The following is an 18583-nucleotide window of genomic DNA, read 5'->3' on the forward strand; positions in this document are numbered from 1 at the left end:
TCTACTATTTTATCAAAAAATTAAAGACAGAAAAGGGACTCAGACTTGCATACGATTGTACATTAAGAGTGGTGTGTTTTTCATTTTCTCTTGCTGAAAGTACCGAATAATTCTAATTGTTATGCATGATTTCCCTAATAGTAACAAGATGTCTGGACTGCAGGAATGGGAAGGAAAAATTAATGTTACTGTAGTAAGGAAATCAGTTATTTCTGGATTTTTAAATAATAAGACCATACCACTGTTATTTTATTTTACATTTTAGCTATAGTAGGTTTTATTGTAGCTCAGAATGCTGGTGAATGGACTAAATGTAAGTACTAAATAGCACTTTCTAGAAATGTGAGAGACTGGAAATGGGGAATTGCTTGTTTGCTGCATGGTAAAGGATGATATGTCTTTGCAAACAGATTGTGCAAGATGCAGGCTCTTTCTAGAGCAAGAATGTTTTGGGAAAGAGGTATTCCTCCCCACCAAGAATCAAATTCCTTAGGTGTTTTATTGACATTAACTGTTCAACATGTGCCCCAAATTTTGGAAAGATAATTTACACAGTATATGGATTGCAGAACGTTAAAAATAATTTCTCCTCTCCTTAGCAGGCTAGAAATGATGCCTTGATATAAATCTAAAGTCTTATAACACTACTGGGAGAATAGGCCAGGTGAAAGAAGATTATTGTGTACTAGGAAAGCTATAATAAAAACTGTCAGTTCTGTCAACCCATTCTGTCTAAGGTCTATAGAGGATTAAAAGGATATTGAACATCATGTAACAGCTGTCTGCGATGCGGAGCTGGCCACTTTTGAGGTGAACATCAATGTGATGTTTTAAAAATGGCTGTTAGTTTTGGTTTGGTTTGAACCCCGGCTTCTAGGTGTGGCTGAAGAAATATGTGCGATAAAAGGAATTAAAAATAATATATTGGAATGACTATTTATACATTGGTAAATCATATATAGTGCCAAGTATGGGTTTAATATGGACATTACATGGGTGTGTTTGTGTGTGTGTACTTTTCTGCTGTATGCATATCCATCATTTACATCTGTAGGCCAGGGATGTTGGTAAGGGTTTTAAAATTCTACATCGCAGACATGTGACATATGTTTGCATATATTATGTCATGTGCACTGACACCTATTTTGACTTGGATCCAGTTAATTTCTTCAGAACACATTCTGTTTTGCTCAGATCAATTTGGAATTGGCCAACTTTGATTCAGTATCAAACCTGAATTAAGGTTTAGAAGTCCAAGGTTCAGTAATTTCTACTGAGTATCAAGTGAAATTAAAAAGAAGGTATGACTTTTTATCTTTATTAGAATTGGGCAATCGTTGCAGATATAGTGGTTCCTTAAGGAATAATAGATGTCTACCCAATGTCTGAAAAATAGGTGCAGTGTTTTTCATTCTACATGCCTTTGTATGTTTTATTTATTATATTTGCATCCTGCCTTTTTCCCTTCAAGGAACTCAAGGTACCTTACAAAGATCTCCTGCTCCTCTAATCCCATCCCAAACAACCCTGTGAGGTAGGTTGGGCTGAGTATCTGTGACTGGCCCAAAGTAACCCAGCTTGGAGCTGTGGCTGAGTGCAAACTAGAACCTGGATCTCCCAGATCCTGCTCCAACAACTACACTACACTAGCCAAATTAGAAAATATTATTTTTCTCTTAAAAGGAATGAGTTGCAATTTATTTATTTCATGGTAGAAATGAATGAAACTGTCAGGATTAGTTGGCCAATCTCTGGAGAATCCATCTGTCTAAATGTAGAATAATAGACATGGGAGTTTTTCCTGAAATATCACCCTTAACATTTTGAAATTCTCCAAAAGACACCTTACTTATCTTTCTATGCTCCTTGTGGATCATTTTCCAGAAAACTATAGACAGACTAGATGTGTTCCTATGTAAGGACATAGCAAAATTTCTGAAGGATAGGTTCAACAGTTTATGTGGAAGGAAAGTTCTCCAATTTGGAAGAAGGGATACTTTGTTTCCCCTTCCTCTCATTCCCTCTTCCATTTTTTGTGGCAAATTTGTAGGGACATGGCACAGATCACAGAAGTATTTCTAGCCAAGAAATGTGCAGTTTCAGAAAGAAAGGAGCAGGGGGTTATGGTGCCTGAAATCTAGTTTAAGGTGTTTTCATAGTGAGATGTGGTGGCACTGGAGAAATGGGCATCACATGGTCCCATCCTTGCCAGAGCACAGTGATTGGCGCCAGTAGGAAAATGTGTCCTTGGATCAGAGGTGGACCTGTCCATCACTCAGCCATATTCCCTTCCTCCTTCCAAAACATTTAGAAAAGTTATTTCAAGTCATAAGATCTGTTCGATTCTGCTTGGGATCCAGAGTTTCTTTGAATTTTGTGCATATCCCTTAATATTAGATGAAGAATTTATTAAATTTAGACTTCATTTACATTTTACCAGTGTTAGCAGGGAAATGAATAGTACATCTGAGCATACTCAGAAAGATTTCTCTCACTCCTGATTACCTACAGACTATTCTGTTTCCCTTCTCAATCCTCTATTCTTCAGCAGCTTTTCATAAGCACAGACACCTTCTTCTTGTTTTGGACAACTCTTTTCTACCTCCTCCTCGCTATAGTTTCCTCCTGCTCATAACTTAATTTATAGGACGGACTTGACTAGATTCAGCCAAGAAGTGTGTTTTCAAAACTAGAGGTACATTACAGAGAAACTCTGAGCATGTGCGGTATACTTGGCATGTGCTTTGCAAAAGCGTCCATGCAAAAAGAAGACATGCAAATGACAAAACACACTCAGGAATGGACTGAAAGTGGATTCAGTGGATTGAAATCCAATTCACTGGATTGGAATTAGGTGAGCAGTTTATTAAGGTCTCAGTACCACACTCACAATTTAGGATTTATTTCTTAGTAAACATGGAGAAAACGGCTGAAAACCTCTCTTCAAAAGTAACTTTGGCTGGAATCCTCTGCAGACATTTCCTGAACATTGAACGTACTGGGACTTGCTTCTGAGTAGCAGTATGTAGGATTCTGTGTATAAGCAGTATTTATCGCCTCCCAACTCTCCAAAATATAACTCCTATTTTTATTAAAGCTGCTGTCTACCGAATCAGATCCTTAGTGATCCTACTCAGTACTGCTGACACTGACTGACGGTGGTTTTCAGGGGTTTCAGGTCTTCCCAGGGTTTCAGGTTCCTGGGATTTCGTTTCCACCTGGATATGAACCCAGCGCATTCTGCATGCAAAGCAGGGACTCTGCCTCCAAGCCATAGCCCTTCCTATTGCTAAATAATGGCAAATGACAGGCAAAGCAGTCTGAGATGCCGTGTTCTGCAGCCATTTAATCCTGCTTTCTCAAAGACCTGGTTGAAGAAAAGAAAGCAAAACCAAATCCTCTCGTGGACTTGTATAAATCTAAAGTTCAGAGCATCTCCCTTCACCCCCTGCCCCATGCTGAGAATTCCCTAAGGTGTTCTCTGGATGAAATAAAGAAAAGAAAGAAAAACAGAGATGGGGAGAGAGAAAGAGGAAAGAAGAAGAGTGATAGGAACTGGAGAAAGGATAGAATTATGCAAGTAGCACCTTTCAGAGTGAGAACATCTCAGGGACTGTGGTGGGTTGTAGAAATGAGGCGGTCAAAGACCTTCTCTTACTTAGAAAAAACAAAACGTGTAAAACCATTTGAAAGCCCCAGCACTGCCTAGATTGTGACATCACATAGTCCCAACACTCTTTTTGGTGTAAGCTGCTGCCTGCAGCTACATGGAAGAAATTAAAGTGGAGGAGAGAAAGAGATTTGTGGAGGCTGATTAAATTCTGTGCAGTGTTGAAACAACTGAACATCTTCCCTGTCCCGTTCCTGCTTCAAAATTTATTTGCAAGCAAGCAGCAGTGAGGATGGATGAGTAGGAAACTAGGGAGTGGGATGGGGTGGGGGGGGGAGAGAGCGAGAGCGAGAGCGAGAGCGAGAGCGAGAGCGAGAGCGAGAGCGAGAGAGAGAGAGAGAGAGAGAGAGAGAGAGAGAGAGAGACCAATGGATTGTATGAAAGGAAAAGTAGCAGTCTCCCCTCTAGTTTAACAGGCTGGTGCCTTCATGCTGCTCTCCTTCTTGGTCAGCTTTAGGAGAGAATTCTTAAGTCTGCTAGTAACTGCAAGACTTTTATTAAAGCAGGTGGTAGCATTGAGACAGCTCTAAAGGACTGGGGCACATTCTCAAGTATTCCCTCATTTAGCAATGTTCATGCTGTAGGCATTGCTATATTTGTTACTGAAAACATCAGACTTCCAGGATGTACCCTATCCTGGCACATTAATTCATTCATTTGTGTCCTGCTTTTTTCCTTCATGGATTTCTGGGAAGTGTACATGTACTGCCATGTATGTTTGAACTCATATGTGCTGAATGACATATGTGCTGAACTGAGGCCTGGGAGAAGATCTCTTGGATGACTTACACAAAAATATCATCCTCAATCATCATCATCATCATCATCATCTACTTTTGATCTCATCTGTTATGGGGGGCATTATGCCATCTTACACGCTTTTTTCTTTTCTTTTCTGATTGTTGATTAGTGCAGAGGTAGGATGGAGTGGCTTTATTAGGGAACACATGCAAAAGTGGCCAATCCAATCCTAATTTGAATAGTGACAACCCTTTTATTAAGGCAAATTTTGCTAATGGTCTTTGTCTCCAGAAAAAGTATGACTGTAGACATGTTTATGGAAAGATACAGTTCATTGCTTTCAGAGTCTTTCTGCTAAGTAAACATACTTAGGGTTCAAGTAGGTAGCAGGAAAGTTGCTATACTAAGAGTAAAAATCCATACTTTCTTGCCTATTCCTAACTAGTGTTATAGAATCATATTAGGATATGCTGTTGAAAAGAAATAGAACTAGCTTTTACATAGTCACTTAAAATAGATTGTGTGTGCGTGTGTGTTTGGGCCATGATATCGCATCGTGACTGACTGCGTCTATGAATGTTGCTGTCTGATTCTGCTTGGCTGAACTGACCAACTCAGAACTTGTTTCTTCTATAAAATAATTGGATTATCTGAGGTCATGTTCATTTTCACTATCATGGTTTCTGATTTACCCATTATAATGCATACACATTTAGCATTTCTGTTTGGGTAATCACATTTAATTTGATTCACTTGGATCCAACAGGCAGGTTTATTAGTAAAATCCAGATTACTGAGCATAATAATGTCCCATGGATAATGCATTTTTGTTTGTGCATTGTTAATCAGGTCAAATATCCATAGCGCAAAGTACACTACGGTACAGCTGTTTCCTGAAGTACAGTGTAGATTAGTGGTTTAATTTTACCTCTCGGAAATCTAGCTATGTATACTAGTAATTACAGCTGATCGGGCTTCTGCAATCAAACTGTAAAGACTGGGGGTTATCAAAGAGGATAGCAGTGGAAAATCTAGTGTGGTGTCTTTCCTAAGAAAAGCCCAGCAGGCTAGCAAGTCCAGCAACCTGCTTCCAACAACCAGATGCCTCCAGGAGCAGGGAAAGGAGGTATCCTCTGTGTACCACTGTTGCTCCCCAGCAACTTACATTCAGAGGGATGTAGTCCATGGACCTGAAGGTTCAAAGTAGCATCATGACAAGTAGCTAATGATGGACTTGGCCCCTGTGACTTGACATTTTTAGTTTCCCCTGCCTGATCACACCACTTTTGTTTTCTTAGGCTTTTTATTAACCATGGTATTCCTAATGGTGACTCTGCAGCTTAAATTCTCTGCCATTGTTTAACTGTTTCAATTGCCTATGATTGTTTAATTGTAGTTTTTGTGGGTGGAATTTGTAGGCTGGCACACTATTTTTATAGCAGAAAGGCAAGATATATGTTTTATTAATGAATAAGAACTAATTAAATTAGCTTTCCCCAATCTGTTGCCCTCCAGAAGTTTGAAAAAGCTTGGAATTATGGGTTTTACAGGCCAATGTATCTGGAGGATCCTGGGTTGGAGAATGCTGAATTGACTGTTACCACACCATGTGGCTATGCAAATTCCTTTGTACCAAATTACTTGGTTATTCAGTGATTGGTTTCATTGGATGTTTCCAAATTCGAATATGGTGACAGAGGGAGGAAAATATGCCTCTCATCACTTTTCTGTGCCGTGTATGATTTAAGCAATCCCTATTGTCTGTGTCCCCATGTCACCTTTTACTAAATTAAACAGGCTTAACCACTTCAGCCTTTCCTGTTAGGGAAGATATTTCGACCCCATGATTCTTTGCATAGTCCTCCATCCCTCCCAGTTCGTGACTCTATTCACTACCTCTGCTGCTGCTATTCCAAATGTTCAGCTACCCAGAGTGCTGCCACTGAACAATATTTTGTGCGGAAACAGGACTGCTAACCAATTTCTTTTAATATGGTTGTCCCTTAAGTAGTAACCAGAGTTGCAGTTTGCAGAATGCCACAATGTGTGACCCATCACTGCGTATGTGTTGAGTCAGGAAAACCTCAAAGCTGGCAAAAGCTGGCAATTAATTTCCCTTGTGTCAACTGTGTATCCCAACTCCATGATGCAGTCCCATAGCACTCTAAAAAGATAAGCAAAGACTAGTTGGGTAGAACAGATATGCATGGCATGGTATATCACGAGTCTTTTCATGCCATCCCATTCATGTGGATTTTGCCCACTGTGTGGTTCTTCCCACGAGATGAGCCGTTTGCCATGTGGCTTTTCTCTTTCTACATTACAAGATTGGTAGGCAATAGTCACATGGAATAGGGGAGCGTAAAAGTACTTGTTGACTGCAGATAATGGTGTATCTGTTGCATAACCAAATAGACAGGCGATCTCAAATTTCAGCCACCTGTCCTTCCATGTATAATTTCAAAGCCAAAGAAGTTGCAAAGCCAGGTCCATGCATCAACCCAAGTGGTGTGACTTTGACTCCCCTTTGGCTGTATCTTTGGCACTCTTAGTAACTTTTAATGCTGCAAAAATTATATTGGAAGGGTAGGTCACATCAAAAGTTCCTATGTCTTTGGCCAAATTAGCAGAAACAAAGTAGGTAGCAACCTCTATTTGGACGGTGCTGCTTCATATCTGTAGATATGCATTTCCATGATAGCCTGCTCTCCCATTTGGTGCAGGGTTCAGGAAGGCAGTCAGAGAGACAGTAAGCTAACAGCTGCAGGAAGTTTTGTATAGAGGAAAATTCAGTAATGCAAGTTCTTCCCTAAAATTTGAAATAGTTTAGTCCAAAAATAGATATATCTGCTGTTTGCAAGAACAAAAGCAATGCTATTAGGGTTGACTGAGTTCATTCCATACATTCCTGAAGCAGCAGAGCATGCAGTCATGGGAAAGCAGCTTACCAGACGCTCAGCAAATTCTTCAGTCCTTGAACGTTAGTATGCAGGAGATGCACCCCTTCTGCTTGCTTTCTGCTGCTTTGATTTTACCTGTTAATAACATTTTTCTCTCACTATTAATCCTGTAAATTGTACTTTGATAAAAGTGCTGAAAATTATGTTATAGATCCCTAGCTCCCATTCAAGAATCCTGGATCCTATTGTTCCCTGGGAAGAGAGACTGATTCTTTATTAAGTCTTCAGTGTGAATTTGCCATTCAGGTTGGATACCATTCTTGCAGCAGTTAGGTCTCTCTGTGAAACTGAAAGCAAAACTGATAATGAATGGGAAGGGCAGGTATGTATAGTATAGAAGTGCTGGATATAACTTTAGCCTATACACCATCAGCCTTCATTTGCCCAAAGGTAGAAATGGAAGCAACCCACACCACTCAAGGAAGCATCTTCACAGCAATTGGCTGGACTGGGTCAGGTTATGCTTTCAAGTTCAAGCTGTAGTTTCTGGATCAGAGCAGCTGGAGCCGTCACCTACTTTTGCTGATTTCTGAGAATGAAGAAGATTATCTGACAAAACAAGATACTTCTTACTCGGCTTGGCCTTCTTCTTCAGTTCACAAAGGAGTTGTGTTTGACAGTTTCTTCCATGTAGGATCATACAAGCTGGTTTTAAATGTATGAAAACCAAATATTACAAAAACTATTTCCCATATTTGGAAGAATCTAGCTACTGGTTGGTTGCTCTTCTCTCGTTTTCTTCATTAGGGCTAACTACTTTCACTAACCAATAATGTCAAGTACCTGGTTGTGAACATGATTTGCAATGGGCCAAAAACACAGCACAAATTACTTCTAGGCACATTAGAGGTACTTCTTGTGATTCATGATAGCAATGAAATAAAGGGTCTTGCCTTCACAACATTGAGATGCATGTTGCATCTGAAACAAAATAACATCACACGGATAGGGGGCTAATGCACATTAATGTTTGCAACATGTTTAAAATAATGTGATATGTTATTGAAAGAATTCTACATTGAGGATACCTCTCCTCTTTCCCAGCACATGTCCTAGAATTGACCAAGAAAGGATTGAAACCTAAATATAAGATAAACATTATCAGAAACATCGTATTAAAAGCATTCATACTATAAACAGTGCAAAAACTGTATTTTGAAATACACTTATGAAAGTGAGAAGTCTGATATTTCTTACTCTGCTTTGATCCAAGGAAAGTTTTAAAAAACTTCTTTCTTTCCTCTATAGAGATGTGGGGTTAGTGGTGATATTTCACAGGCAAAACTATATAATTGATGGAACTTACGAGGATCAATCTAGTTGCCATAGGGTTTTCTAAGCCTGCTTTCTCCTTGGGTACTTACTTCTCAAAAGTACTCCAGGCTTCGAGTCCCTAGACAACACTAAAAAGGCCTCCTTATTGAATATCTCTGAACTTATTCCATGTTTTATGGTAATGCTGTAGGTGGTCTTCTCAGCAGCATGAACTCTCCACCTCCATTGCTTTTGTACTAGCACCAAAGTGAGGACACAGAGAGGAGGTACCTGAGGGAAGAAGCATCTTCATAGGCAGAACATTATGGATATTAAAAATATGGGGAAATGTGGGCTTATGATCCTAAGAATATAAGAAATGCCGTGCTGGATCGGGCCAAAGGTCCAGCTATTCCAGCCCTTTGTACATTTGGTGGCAAACCATCTGCCCACAGGATGGATACAAGACCTCTTTCTGCCCCAGTTCCTCAGCATCTGGTATATGCAGGCACACCACCTCTGGTGAAGGAGGTAGTACATTGCCCGTAAGGCTAGTAACCACAGATAGTCTCTTTTCCATGAATCGGCCCAATCCCCTTTTAAAGCCATCCACATCGGTGGCCATCAGCATCTCCCTTGGCAGTGGTTTCCATGGCATAGTTACATGCTGTATGAAGCAGTACTTCCATTTATCTGTCCGTAACCTCTCACCAGTCTGCTTCATGGAATGACCCCAGGTTTGAGTGCATTGGGAGAGGGATAATTATGAGGGCTGGGGGTTGCTGAAGAGAAAAGTGGAATTGAGAAAGCCGGTGCATTTTATATTTATTAGAATTTTTTTCTGATAATGAATGCAAAGCAGCTTACATATGATTCAGGCCACATAATGGGAAGATATACAATGAAGCTTCAAGGCACTTTAGAGGCATCTGATCCAAGAAAGAAAGAACGAACGAAAGAAAGAAGATTGATTTCAGTAGGAAATTTGTGTGTTGGATGATGAAGAGAAATCCTTGATGTAGTTCATTGTTCCTGTCCTGAAATAGGCAACCTAAGAGGATCAGACCAGAGCCTATGTTATTCAGCATTTTGTTCCCACAGTGGACAACCGAATGCAAGCAGAAGTACTCAAGCAGGAAGTAAGTGCAATAGCAACTGGTATTGAAAACCATATCGGCTCTGATGCTGCAGGCATGGCCATAATTACTAGTAGCCATTGACAGCTTTACTTTCCATAAATTTGTCTAGTCTCCTTTTAAAGCTGTCCAAGTTGGCATATCACACTGCATCTTGTGTTAAGGAATTTTATCATTTGACTACATTCTCTCTTAAGAAGCTACTCCCTTTTATCTTGCCCCAGACCACTGGCCATTGCTCTCTTCATGCATCACTTGGCCACTGAGAATGATTGTTGTGTGATGTAATAGTGCTGCTTCATTTTCTTATCATTATATCTTAGATAAAACAATGAAAATACAGTTTCGCATTTTGAGAGAGCTTAAAAATATTAGAGTCCTTTAGATATTTTTCCTAAGTTTATTCTTCTTGAGGCCAATATAGGTTTGTTTGTACTGCTTCTTAATTAGGTGAATAAAATGGCTACTAAAGCTGAGAATCGAATTGGACTCAAACTCCATTGTTTTATTACAACAGTGCCCTCTTACGTGCAGCTAACACACTTTCCTCAGTAGCCATTGGCCCTCCATAGCCAACCACTGGGGGAACCTGTGATTACACAGACTCTTCAGGGCAAAGAGGGCTTGGGGTGATGCTCATGCTCTGCCAGAAGAAAGTGTTGGCTTCAGTCCTGGCATCTCAGGAAAGGGTGGCAAAACGCTTGCCTGGAGTGCTGGAGCTTAGCTGCCAGTCAGTGTCCACAGTACTGGAGCATTATAAGGCAACTTCCGTATACACTGAAAATAAAAATGGGATGAAATAATATTTTGTAATTAGAAGGCAGTCCTCACAATGTTCAGGCATGTTAACAATGACAGAGCAATTAAATTAAGCCTTACAATTCCCAATACTCAAAATATTTTCACAATGCATAACAGCGGAGCTCTTTTACATAGCCTGGGAAAGCCAGAATAAATATAGCTACCATACATTTCTTCCCAAGTCCAAGCAAGAACATTCTTGAAATGACCAAAACAAAGGCCATGCTTCTTCTATTCTCAATATTTTTGTTGTTTGTTTCTGCTTTACAGCCATGTCATTCAATACATTATGAAGGAAATTGAGAGTTATGCGATCACTGATTTTGCTTAATAGCATTTTCCTTTGGATTCCAATTTCTCCTGATGAACAGCAAAATACAGTTCAAAACATATTGATTTTATTATTAAATCTGTAATAAGTCAACCCTTGCCCCTTGTTACAACCTTGTATCTTATGGTACAGATGTCATTTCCTGCCACGAAGAGAGTCGGCACACACAGATTAGTTTTCCGGCAGTTATGCACAAAATCATGGTACTCCACTAATAAAATAGCACTGGAATAGCAAGGAATTTCTTTTTGTCGATACACCACCCTTCTGTCTCTGGTCCAACAAAAAAAGCTATGCTCTATTTCAGACAGTGCCTGCACTTTTATGACATTGGTGGAAAATTCTGATGCTGTATTTCTCCTCGCCTTCACTGCTGTCGTTGCCATTGTTGTTGTCATCATCTCCTCCTCCTCCATGTGTGTGCATGTGTGCAGGGCAAACTATCGCAGGGTGTCTCTTTTCTGTTTCCCTTCTGTCTGTTATAAATGTGTCAACAATTCAATGCATGCTTAAACAGAAAAGTACCACAGAAAAGCTAAACAGGAAAGTTGTAGAACTGTTTTCTACCTTGCATTGGATTCTAAAGCAGGAGTCTCCAGCATTTTTGGAGACCTGTTGGCACATTTGGGAATGTGAGAAACGGTTGTGAACATCTGTGGGTTGCTGCGTTGGCATCTGCTTGCAGGACCTATAGCTTTTCTGTAGATGAGTATCGTTCAGCAAAAAATATCTGCTTTATGTATATTGACATCACAAGGTCTCTTTAATAAGAGTTAGTTTAACTGACCTAATTGCCTCTGGGGCAATACAGCTAGTGCTTCTTTTAAACAAATGTTTGAACACTGTCGAGCAGTAGCATCTTTTTATTGGGCAGGTTATTACACAGATACATTTTGTATTGGAACAGTCTTTTATATTCACTGATGTACACGCTCTTTAATTATTTACCTGCATCACAGAGATTAGTTAATGGATTCTCCAAGTCCTTTTGACAGCCAAAAGACTGGTACCACAATGCTGGAAGGATAAAAGGTTCACCTCCAATAAGGCAATGGATTGAGGACCTTCCAGTGCTTTCAGTATGGCAGGCATAGAGATGCCACCTTCAAAAATATGCTGATTTGGATATTTGGTCTACTTTTGTTGGAGCCTGTGTATAATTGCTAGATCATTGCATGTATTTCTATAAAACAGTGTTGAAGATAGGAATATCGTCCCCTCCCCCGGCCACCTCTGTTCATATTCTTCGGCAAGACTGTGCCTTAGGCCTCCGTCTTATGCATGCGTAGATGGTGAAAAGGCCGCCTGAGTGGTTGGGGCCTTCTGGGGACTGAAGGAGGTTCCTTTGTCTAAATATGACAAAGATTGCGAAGCCTCGGGCCCTCATATTGCAGCGGTGCAAAAGGCCAGGCATCTTCAGTTGAAGGATCATGTAGCAGGTGATGGCTGGGGTGGTGGTGGGGGCTGGACTTTGTTAGAGAACCTGGAGATCTGCTGCCAGCCAGGGTAGACACTACGAAGTTAGAGGAACCAACAGTGTGACCTGGCATGCGTCTGTTTCTTGTACTCATGTTTGAATGCAGGAAATCCGCTTGCTTCTGCTTTGGAAAACTGGGCAGTAAGATTGAAAACATGAGTGTATGTTGCTTTTCTTCCCTGCTCCTTTTTCATATTAGCAAAACTAATAAGTCTCCCATAATTCTTTTCCTATTGTACCAGGCAAGGAGAAGTCATTCAAATGTGTGGTATGGGATTACAACTCTATGGATACCTTATTATTTTATCGCAGGCTCTTGTGCCTCCTTGTTTCATACAAATGACTGGACTAACTATGTTGCTGCACAGAGAGCAGCAAGGATATTATACACCAATCATAATTATTACCCATGATTTCACTTGGCAGTTTTGCCTTTTACAATCCTGCTCCTGGTGAAGAGGCAGGCAAGGAGTGACTTGGGTCGAGTCTTGGGTCCCAGAGAGGTAGAAATGGGAGCTGCTAGAACTGCTTGTAAGGGTGAACAAAAACCATGAAGTAGTGGGTGAGCCGGTGTGAGTTTTTTTACTAATCTTCTAAAATACTCTTGGGTTTGCCTTGAAATTCCTCAGATACCTCATCTGAGGAACCATATCTAAATTGGCTTTTAACTCAAGTTAAAATGGTGCGGGAGGTCTACGTAAGACACCACTGGCCTTTTTGTGGTAGCCAAAAACATGCAGAAGGAATGAGCGCAGGTGGGAGAAGAAAAGTCAGGCCAGAATAAGCAAATTGAGGGCAAAGAGAACAAAGGGTGATATCCGACTTGGCACCTGCTACATACCTATTTTCCATCAGCGAAGCTTCATTGAAATTGGCAAGAAGGTGGTGATTAGCTGTGCTAACTTGGCTCAAATTTAGGAAGCATGGGTATATTGCTTCTTTTTTACCTACTGCCTGGACCTTTAAACATGTTTGTTTATGCATACATTTATTTTAGCACTTTTATTTATTTGTGATAACAGTTTAGAGAGTAACCAAAACAGGTGCATGGTTGGAGAGAAATAATACATTTCTGGTCTCATCTCTGACCTGGTTTTCTTTGGTGCTGCTTATAGTTTTGTGGTAGTAGATACAGATGATGGATATTCTGTCCTTTCTGCCGTCAAAACTGGTTGCAGTGAACTTTGATATTCAGGGTGTGAATGGAACTGGAGCATCGTGTGCAGAACTGAATCCTCATTGCTTCATTGCTATGCATCCTTCACGGAGTTATTTGCACTGTGGTTGGGTGGAGCGGATTTACATGTGGAATTATTTCTTACATAAGTTATTTGTCTCTTGTACAGAAGATCAGGTTGAAGCTTTGGCACCTGTTACACACTTATGGAACAGAGTTAAACAAAACAGTACTGTTGTTAGTACTTCTTTATTAGACAAGAGCTACTATTCATAGAAAGATTAACTGAATTTTACATGACATTGATGCCTAATGCAATCTTCAGTTGGCCCAAGAGAACTATATTCTCTTTTGGTTTGTTTGTTTGTTTGTTTCATAATATTTGTTCAGGATTTAACCACTGTAAACAGCCTTGGGTTTCTTGGATGACAGGTAGCATTAGAGCATACTAAATATAAAAAATATCTTCTTTATTTCTTGAATTCTAATTTGTCTCTGGCAAAAGTAGATGTGGGACTCCAAAGAAGGAAGAGTAATCTTTAAGTTACTTGGTGGGGCTATTTATGTAGAATTGTGGTTTACAGTTATTATTGCAGTTTTCCCCTAAATATTGAGCCAGGTATGTGATTTTTTACGGCAGCCACCATTTAAAGCCATTAGGGGTACAATCCTATGCTTGTTGAGACAGAAAAAAGCCTACAACTCCCAACATGCCCCAACTAGCCATGGTTGGGGTATCCTGGGAGTTGTAGGTTGTTTTTCTTTCTAACATGAATTGTGCCCTTACTTTTACAGCTGTCTGGCATGCCTCTCGGCCACCTTATTTTGCTGCCATTTCCTGGGTTCGCTGGAATGCTATACTCTCTGCTGTTTTGGTACAGTAAATGCACTCGGTAATATCTATTATGGCGTGGTCAAAGGATAATTTATTGTCAAATAGAAAAAAATAGGTCAACACTAATGTCACTTGATGATCAACCCCCCCAAGTTTAATAAAACATCTCACCAGCATGCATCCTGCACAGCGGTTGATATTTTATTACAACTGCAGTACCTGAGCTATAGCAGCAGTGTAATTACTGAGCTGTCAGAGTGATAAGTGGGATTAATGGCAGCCTGATGCACTTTAGTCTGCAGAGCGCTCTGAGAATTGGAAGATGGTGTTGTTATAAGAGTCTGTCTATACTGGCATATTCACGGCACTTCCACCCCCTCCCCACCCAATGCCACAAATTCAAGTTTGTATTGCCCTGCCTCATTAACATTTGACATTTTCAACAGCTGTTATTTGTGAGCCAGCTCAATAATAAAAAAAGAGAGAGATTATTTGGTAAAAGATGCATAATGACGACACCTAATAATCTGTACATATGCTATACTGCTAAAATCACTTCCTGGGCAATTCTTAATTAACTATTATTTTTAGAAGTTTAAATGCAAAAGGCGCTCACTTGATCTGATGTTTGCTCAGTGCTGACTCCCAAGCTGTCAAATTTAAAATCATTCTAGTTTATTTGAGCTCTACTTTGTTGCAAGCTAACAAAAAAATTAGTGTACACAATTAATATTTTCTCAGATGTAGCATTTCTCATGTTTGGTCTTTTATTCAATTAAAGATATCAAAGCCCAGGAAAAAACTGGCCAAAATTAGGAAATTAAACAAATGAGCAAACACATTTTCCTTGTGTTCCCCCCTCCCCCTGCCACCCTGGTCAAAAAATAGAATCACTGAGAAAAGCCACCTGGTGAATTGTTTCCATTCCTCCTTGAAAGTTTCTGGGCCTTCGACATGCTTATGCTAAGCCAAATCTCATATTAAATCTCATCTTGAGCATCCTGGCTTCACTAGACCTGCTGTATCCTATTCTGGAGATGCCTCCTTAACATCTGTCTGAGACTTGAAGATACCCATATAGAACAATGTTCTGTCTGCAGCATGTGTGTTTAAGCTTCCCACCTCATACCCACCACAGGGTTTTTATTTCAGCAACAAATACTCTGCTTGTTGGAGATTATGGGATTCAGCAAAGGATATTGGCTTGCTTAAGGCTACCTAATGTGATTGTGGCTGGCTTCCCAGCTCTCGCATTCTGCCACCACGCAGGAGCAAACAAAGCTTTGTCCATGGTGCTGCTTTCTTCCTATTACAAGAATTGTTTGGGGTTGGGTTAAGTATACAAAATGACTCTTACTGGCACAAGCTTTCAGTTTTCCTGAAGACTGATTATAAGTTTTTAGAGTGATGAGGGTAGAACGATAGAAACATTATTGCTTGTAGTGTGTACACTAATGCCACAATAGACTCTCACACTCCTGCAGAATCTGTGTGACTAGAAGGAACCCTGGGATGAAAGAAAGGAATGTGTCAACCATGACCCATGACGCCTCTTTTCATAGTTCGTTATCTCATCAGGAGGTGCAATACGCCTGCTTATTGTCTCCTGGATTTGGCTTTCATGTTCGACATCATGCATTTCTAGTCTTTAATTGCTATCAGAGATTAAAATTAGTTAACCTACTATGGCCATAGCTGCATGATCCTGTCCCCACTGCCTTTGTAGCATAAACACAAAGAGCTGTTTGGAAGTATCCGCTTTCTTTTTAAATGAATCACAGTTTGCCCTTTTGTCCAAATAGAGTACTGTGCTTTTAACAGTATTTTATTGGAAGGAATCCTGGAATCCTAATTGTGATTCATAACTTGAAGCTGGCTTGTTTGGACAAATTATAATCAAAACTAACCATAGTTTATCCTTGTTCGGAAGTAACGTTAAACTGTGATTAGTTGAAACTTAAGCAATGATTCCAGTCTCTTCACAGCTATGCTAAAGGAAGAGAAAGAAGGGTGAGTCCATGATCCTGAAGTTAATTTGCATAACACTAAACTGTTTAGCATTACTTCTGAATGTGGCATACATGATTTCAGTCACATGAAAAGATTTTAGCCATATAGCAATCCTATTGGATATAGGATAATACATGACTCATATTTCTGAAATGTTCAGTATAAACAGGCCCAGGATGGAAGTCATAATTCCTTGTTTTCTTGACTATCTAGTGTTAAATTTGCTTAGAGCCATAGAACAAACATAGGAAGATGGGAGGAAAGATAACTTGATAATGTCTGATACAGTAAATACTCCCTATTCATTTTGCCAGTTGGAATAAAGACTCTGGGAAAGAGTAATATGTCATCACATAATTCATGTCACAGCATTTGTGCTTAACAGAGTTGTCTTTTATGGGTGGCTTGATTCTGACTTTTGAGAGCTGACTGATCTGGTGGTACTTGCCTTGATTTACCTATCTGTGACGTGGGAATAACAGTGTATGCTCTTGGGAGCATTTCTAAATTGCTGCCCGAACAGGAAAGCATTATTAATTTTTAGATTGATTAGCTTCTGTCAGGTACACAGAAAAATCACATGTTGTTGGCAGTGCTTTGTGCTGTAAGTTGCTTTAACTCATTTACTTTCTTCCCCAGGTGCTTAAAGTGTGCAGATGCCCCCTGTCAGAAGAGCTGCCCAACTAATCTAGACATCAAGTCATTTATCACAAGTATTGCAAACAAGGTAAAAAGAAAAAAGAAAAAGAAAAAAGAAAAATAGTCTGGTTCACCAAGTAAATGAAAGGCAAAAGCTGCAGTTGCTACATTTCTTTTTTCTATGATTGAATTACAGCCCTTATCTTTGTGTGTAGCTTAATGAAATAATGTTTAGAGCAGCTATTATAAAATTTAGCAGACTTTTCTTAATTGCATAATTATTTGTGCTACTTTCCTGTGGTGATATTATGCAATAAGCACACAGTCAGTATGTATACTAAGTCTGTCCTTTCAAATAATTAGATATACTTTTATTTGCATTACTGTTGGTTTGGGTTGGTCTTCCTTAATTTACAATATTTTTGAAAAGATAGTTATGGAATAGATTCACTGTAGAACTCCGATAGGCTGTTGAGGGTTTATTTTTTTCCCTTATAAAGTTTTGTCCTCTGAGGTCCTCTAATGCAAAAAAGCTAAATAGTTATGCCGTAAGTGCATAATGTAGGAAGGAAGTTGAGGCTTTCTTTTTCTAATTTCTTTTTTTAAAGAAGTAAAAAGGGCAACTTGAGCTAAATCTTGAGATGTAAGCCCTTGCATAAAGTGAGTGCTTCTTATCTTTGTAATGATTCCTTTAACTAAAGCCTATTTTTCTTGTTTAGTGGCAAAACATAGTTATAAGTATGATAATTAGCAGCATCTACTTCATATAATAGGATGGAATGCAACTAAGGAAGAGGATATTGAACATTACATTTTCTGTTTTGACTGCATATGGTACACATAGTTTACAACAAAAACATGAAGAACCTTTTCAGATCTTTGCCGCTTGAATGTTAGATTGGATTGGATCCATGCACTCATTTCTTCTTCTTCTTACCATGGATAGGATGTAACAAGAGGGAAGGGGAGGCATACTTAGGACTAAGTTCCTGTCCTGTTCGCATCCAGGGTAGAATCCTGAGGACCAAGCATCGTTTGAGCAAGCCATAAATGTGAATGAGAAACTGACAAGAAATAATTATTTGAAAACAAACAGTTCTTATTTGATGTCTTTGAGGGGCAGAAATAATTTGCATCTGGGTGTCAGTTAGCGTTCCCCTTGCCACTGGGTTCTCCTTCTCTATTAAGCCGTCTCATGGACACCTGTAGCAGAACTGAAAACATTGCATTGAAAGAGATTGTCAGAACTATCCAACAAAACAGGTAGCTTGGACCTTAAATCATCAAACATTCAACCATACTGCACTGTTTTCATTTTCAATGGCTTGGTGAAATTCTGTTGTATATTCCTAATTAATTTGAGATTCCTAATTTTATTCAGTGGGAAATGATGTCAGGAGAGGTTATGTATAGAGATGGAAAAGATGGGAATGGAAGTAGAAAAGGAGGAAGATTAACAGATTCCTAGGTGTGAGAGATGTAATTGCTGTGTAAGTCTTCGCTTTCTCTCCCTCTCTCCCTCTCCCTCTCCCTCTCCCTCTCCCTCTCCCTC

At 39.6% G+C, this 18583-nt stretch overlaps 1 protein-coding gene across 8 annotated transcripts in view; it reads left to right on the forward strand.

The window, feature by feature from the left end:
- DPYD (dihydropyrimidine dehydrogenase) overlaps positions 1 to 18583 on the forward strand; it is a 538071-nt gene that overhangs the window by 129453 nt on the left and 390035 nt on the right. For all 8 annotated transcript variants that reach the window (XR_006414940.1, XM_044432364.1, XM_044432357.1 and 5 more), the window contains one exon: positions 17032 to 17119. Coding sequence is in view for 4 of the 8 variants with exons in the window: in XM_044432364.1 (XP_044288299.1) it covers positions 17032 to 17119 (88 nt within the window). In the remaining 4 variants the exon portion in view is untranslated. The remainder of the gene's footprint in view (positions 1 to 17031; positions 17120 to 18583) is intronic.

The sequence above is a fragment of the Varanus komodoensis genome, unplaced genomic scaffold (assembly GCF_004798865.1).
Source record: "Varanus komodoensis strain SLA01 unplaced genomic scaffold, ASM479886v1 scaffold24, whole genome shotgun sequence".
In the NCBI taxonomy this organism is placed as follows: Eukaryota; Metazoa; Chordata; class Lepidosauria; order Squamata; family Varanidae; genus Varanus; species Varanus komodoensis.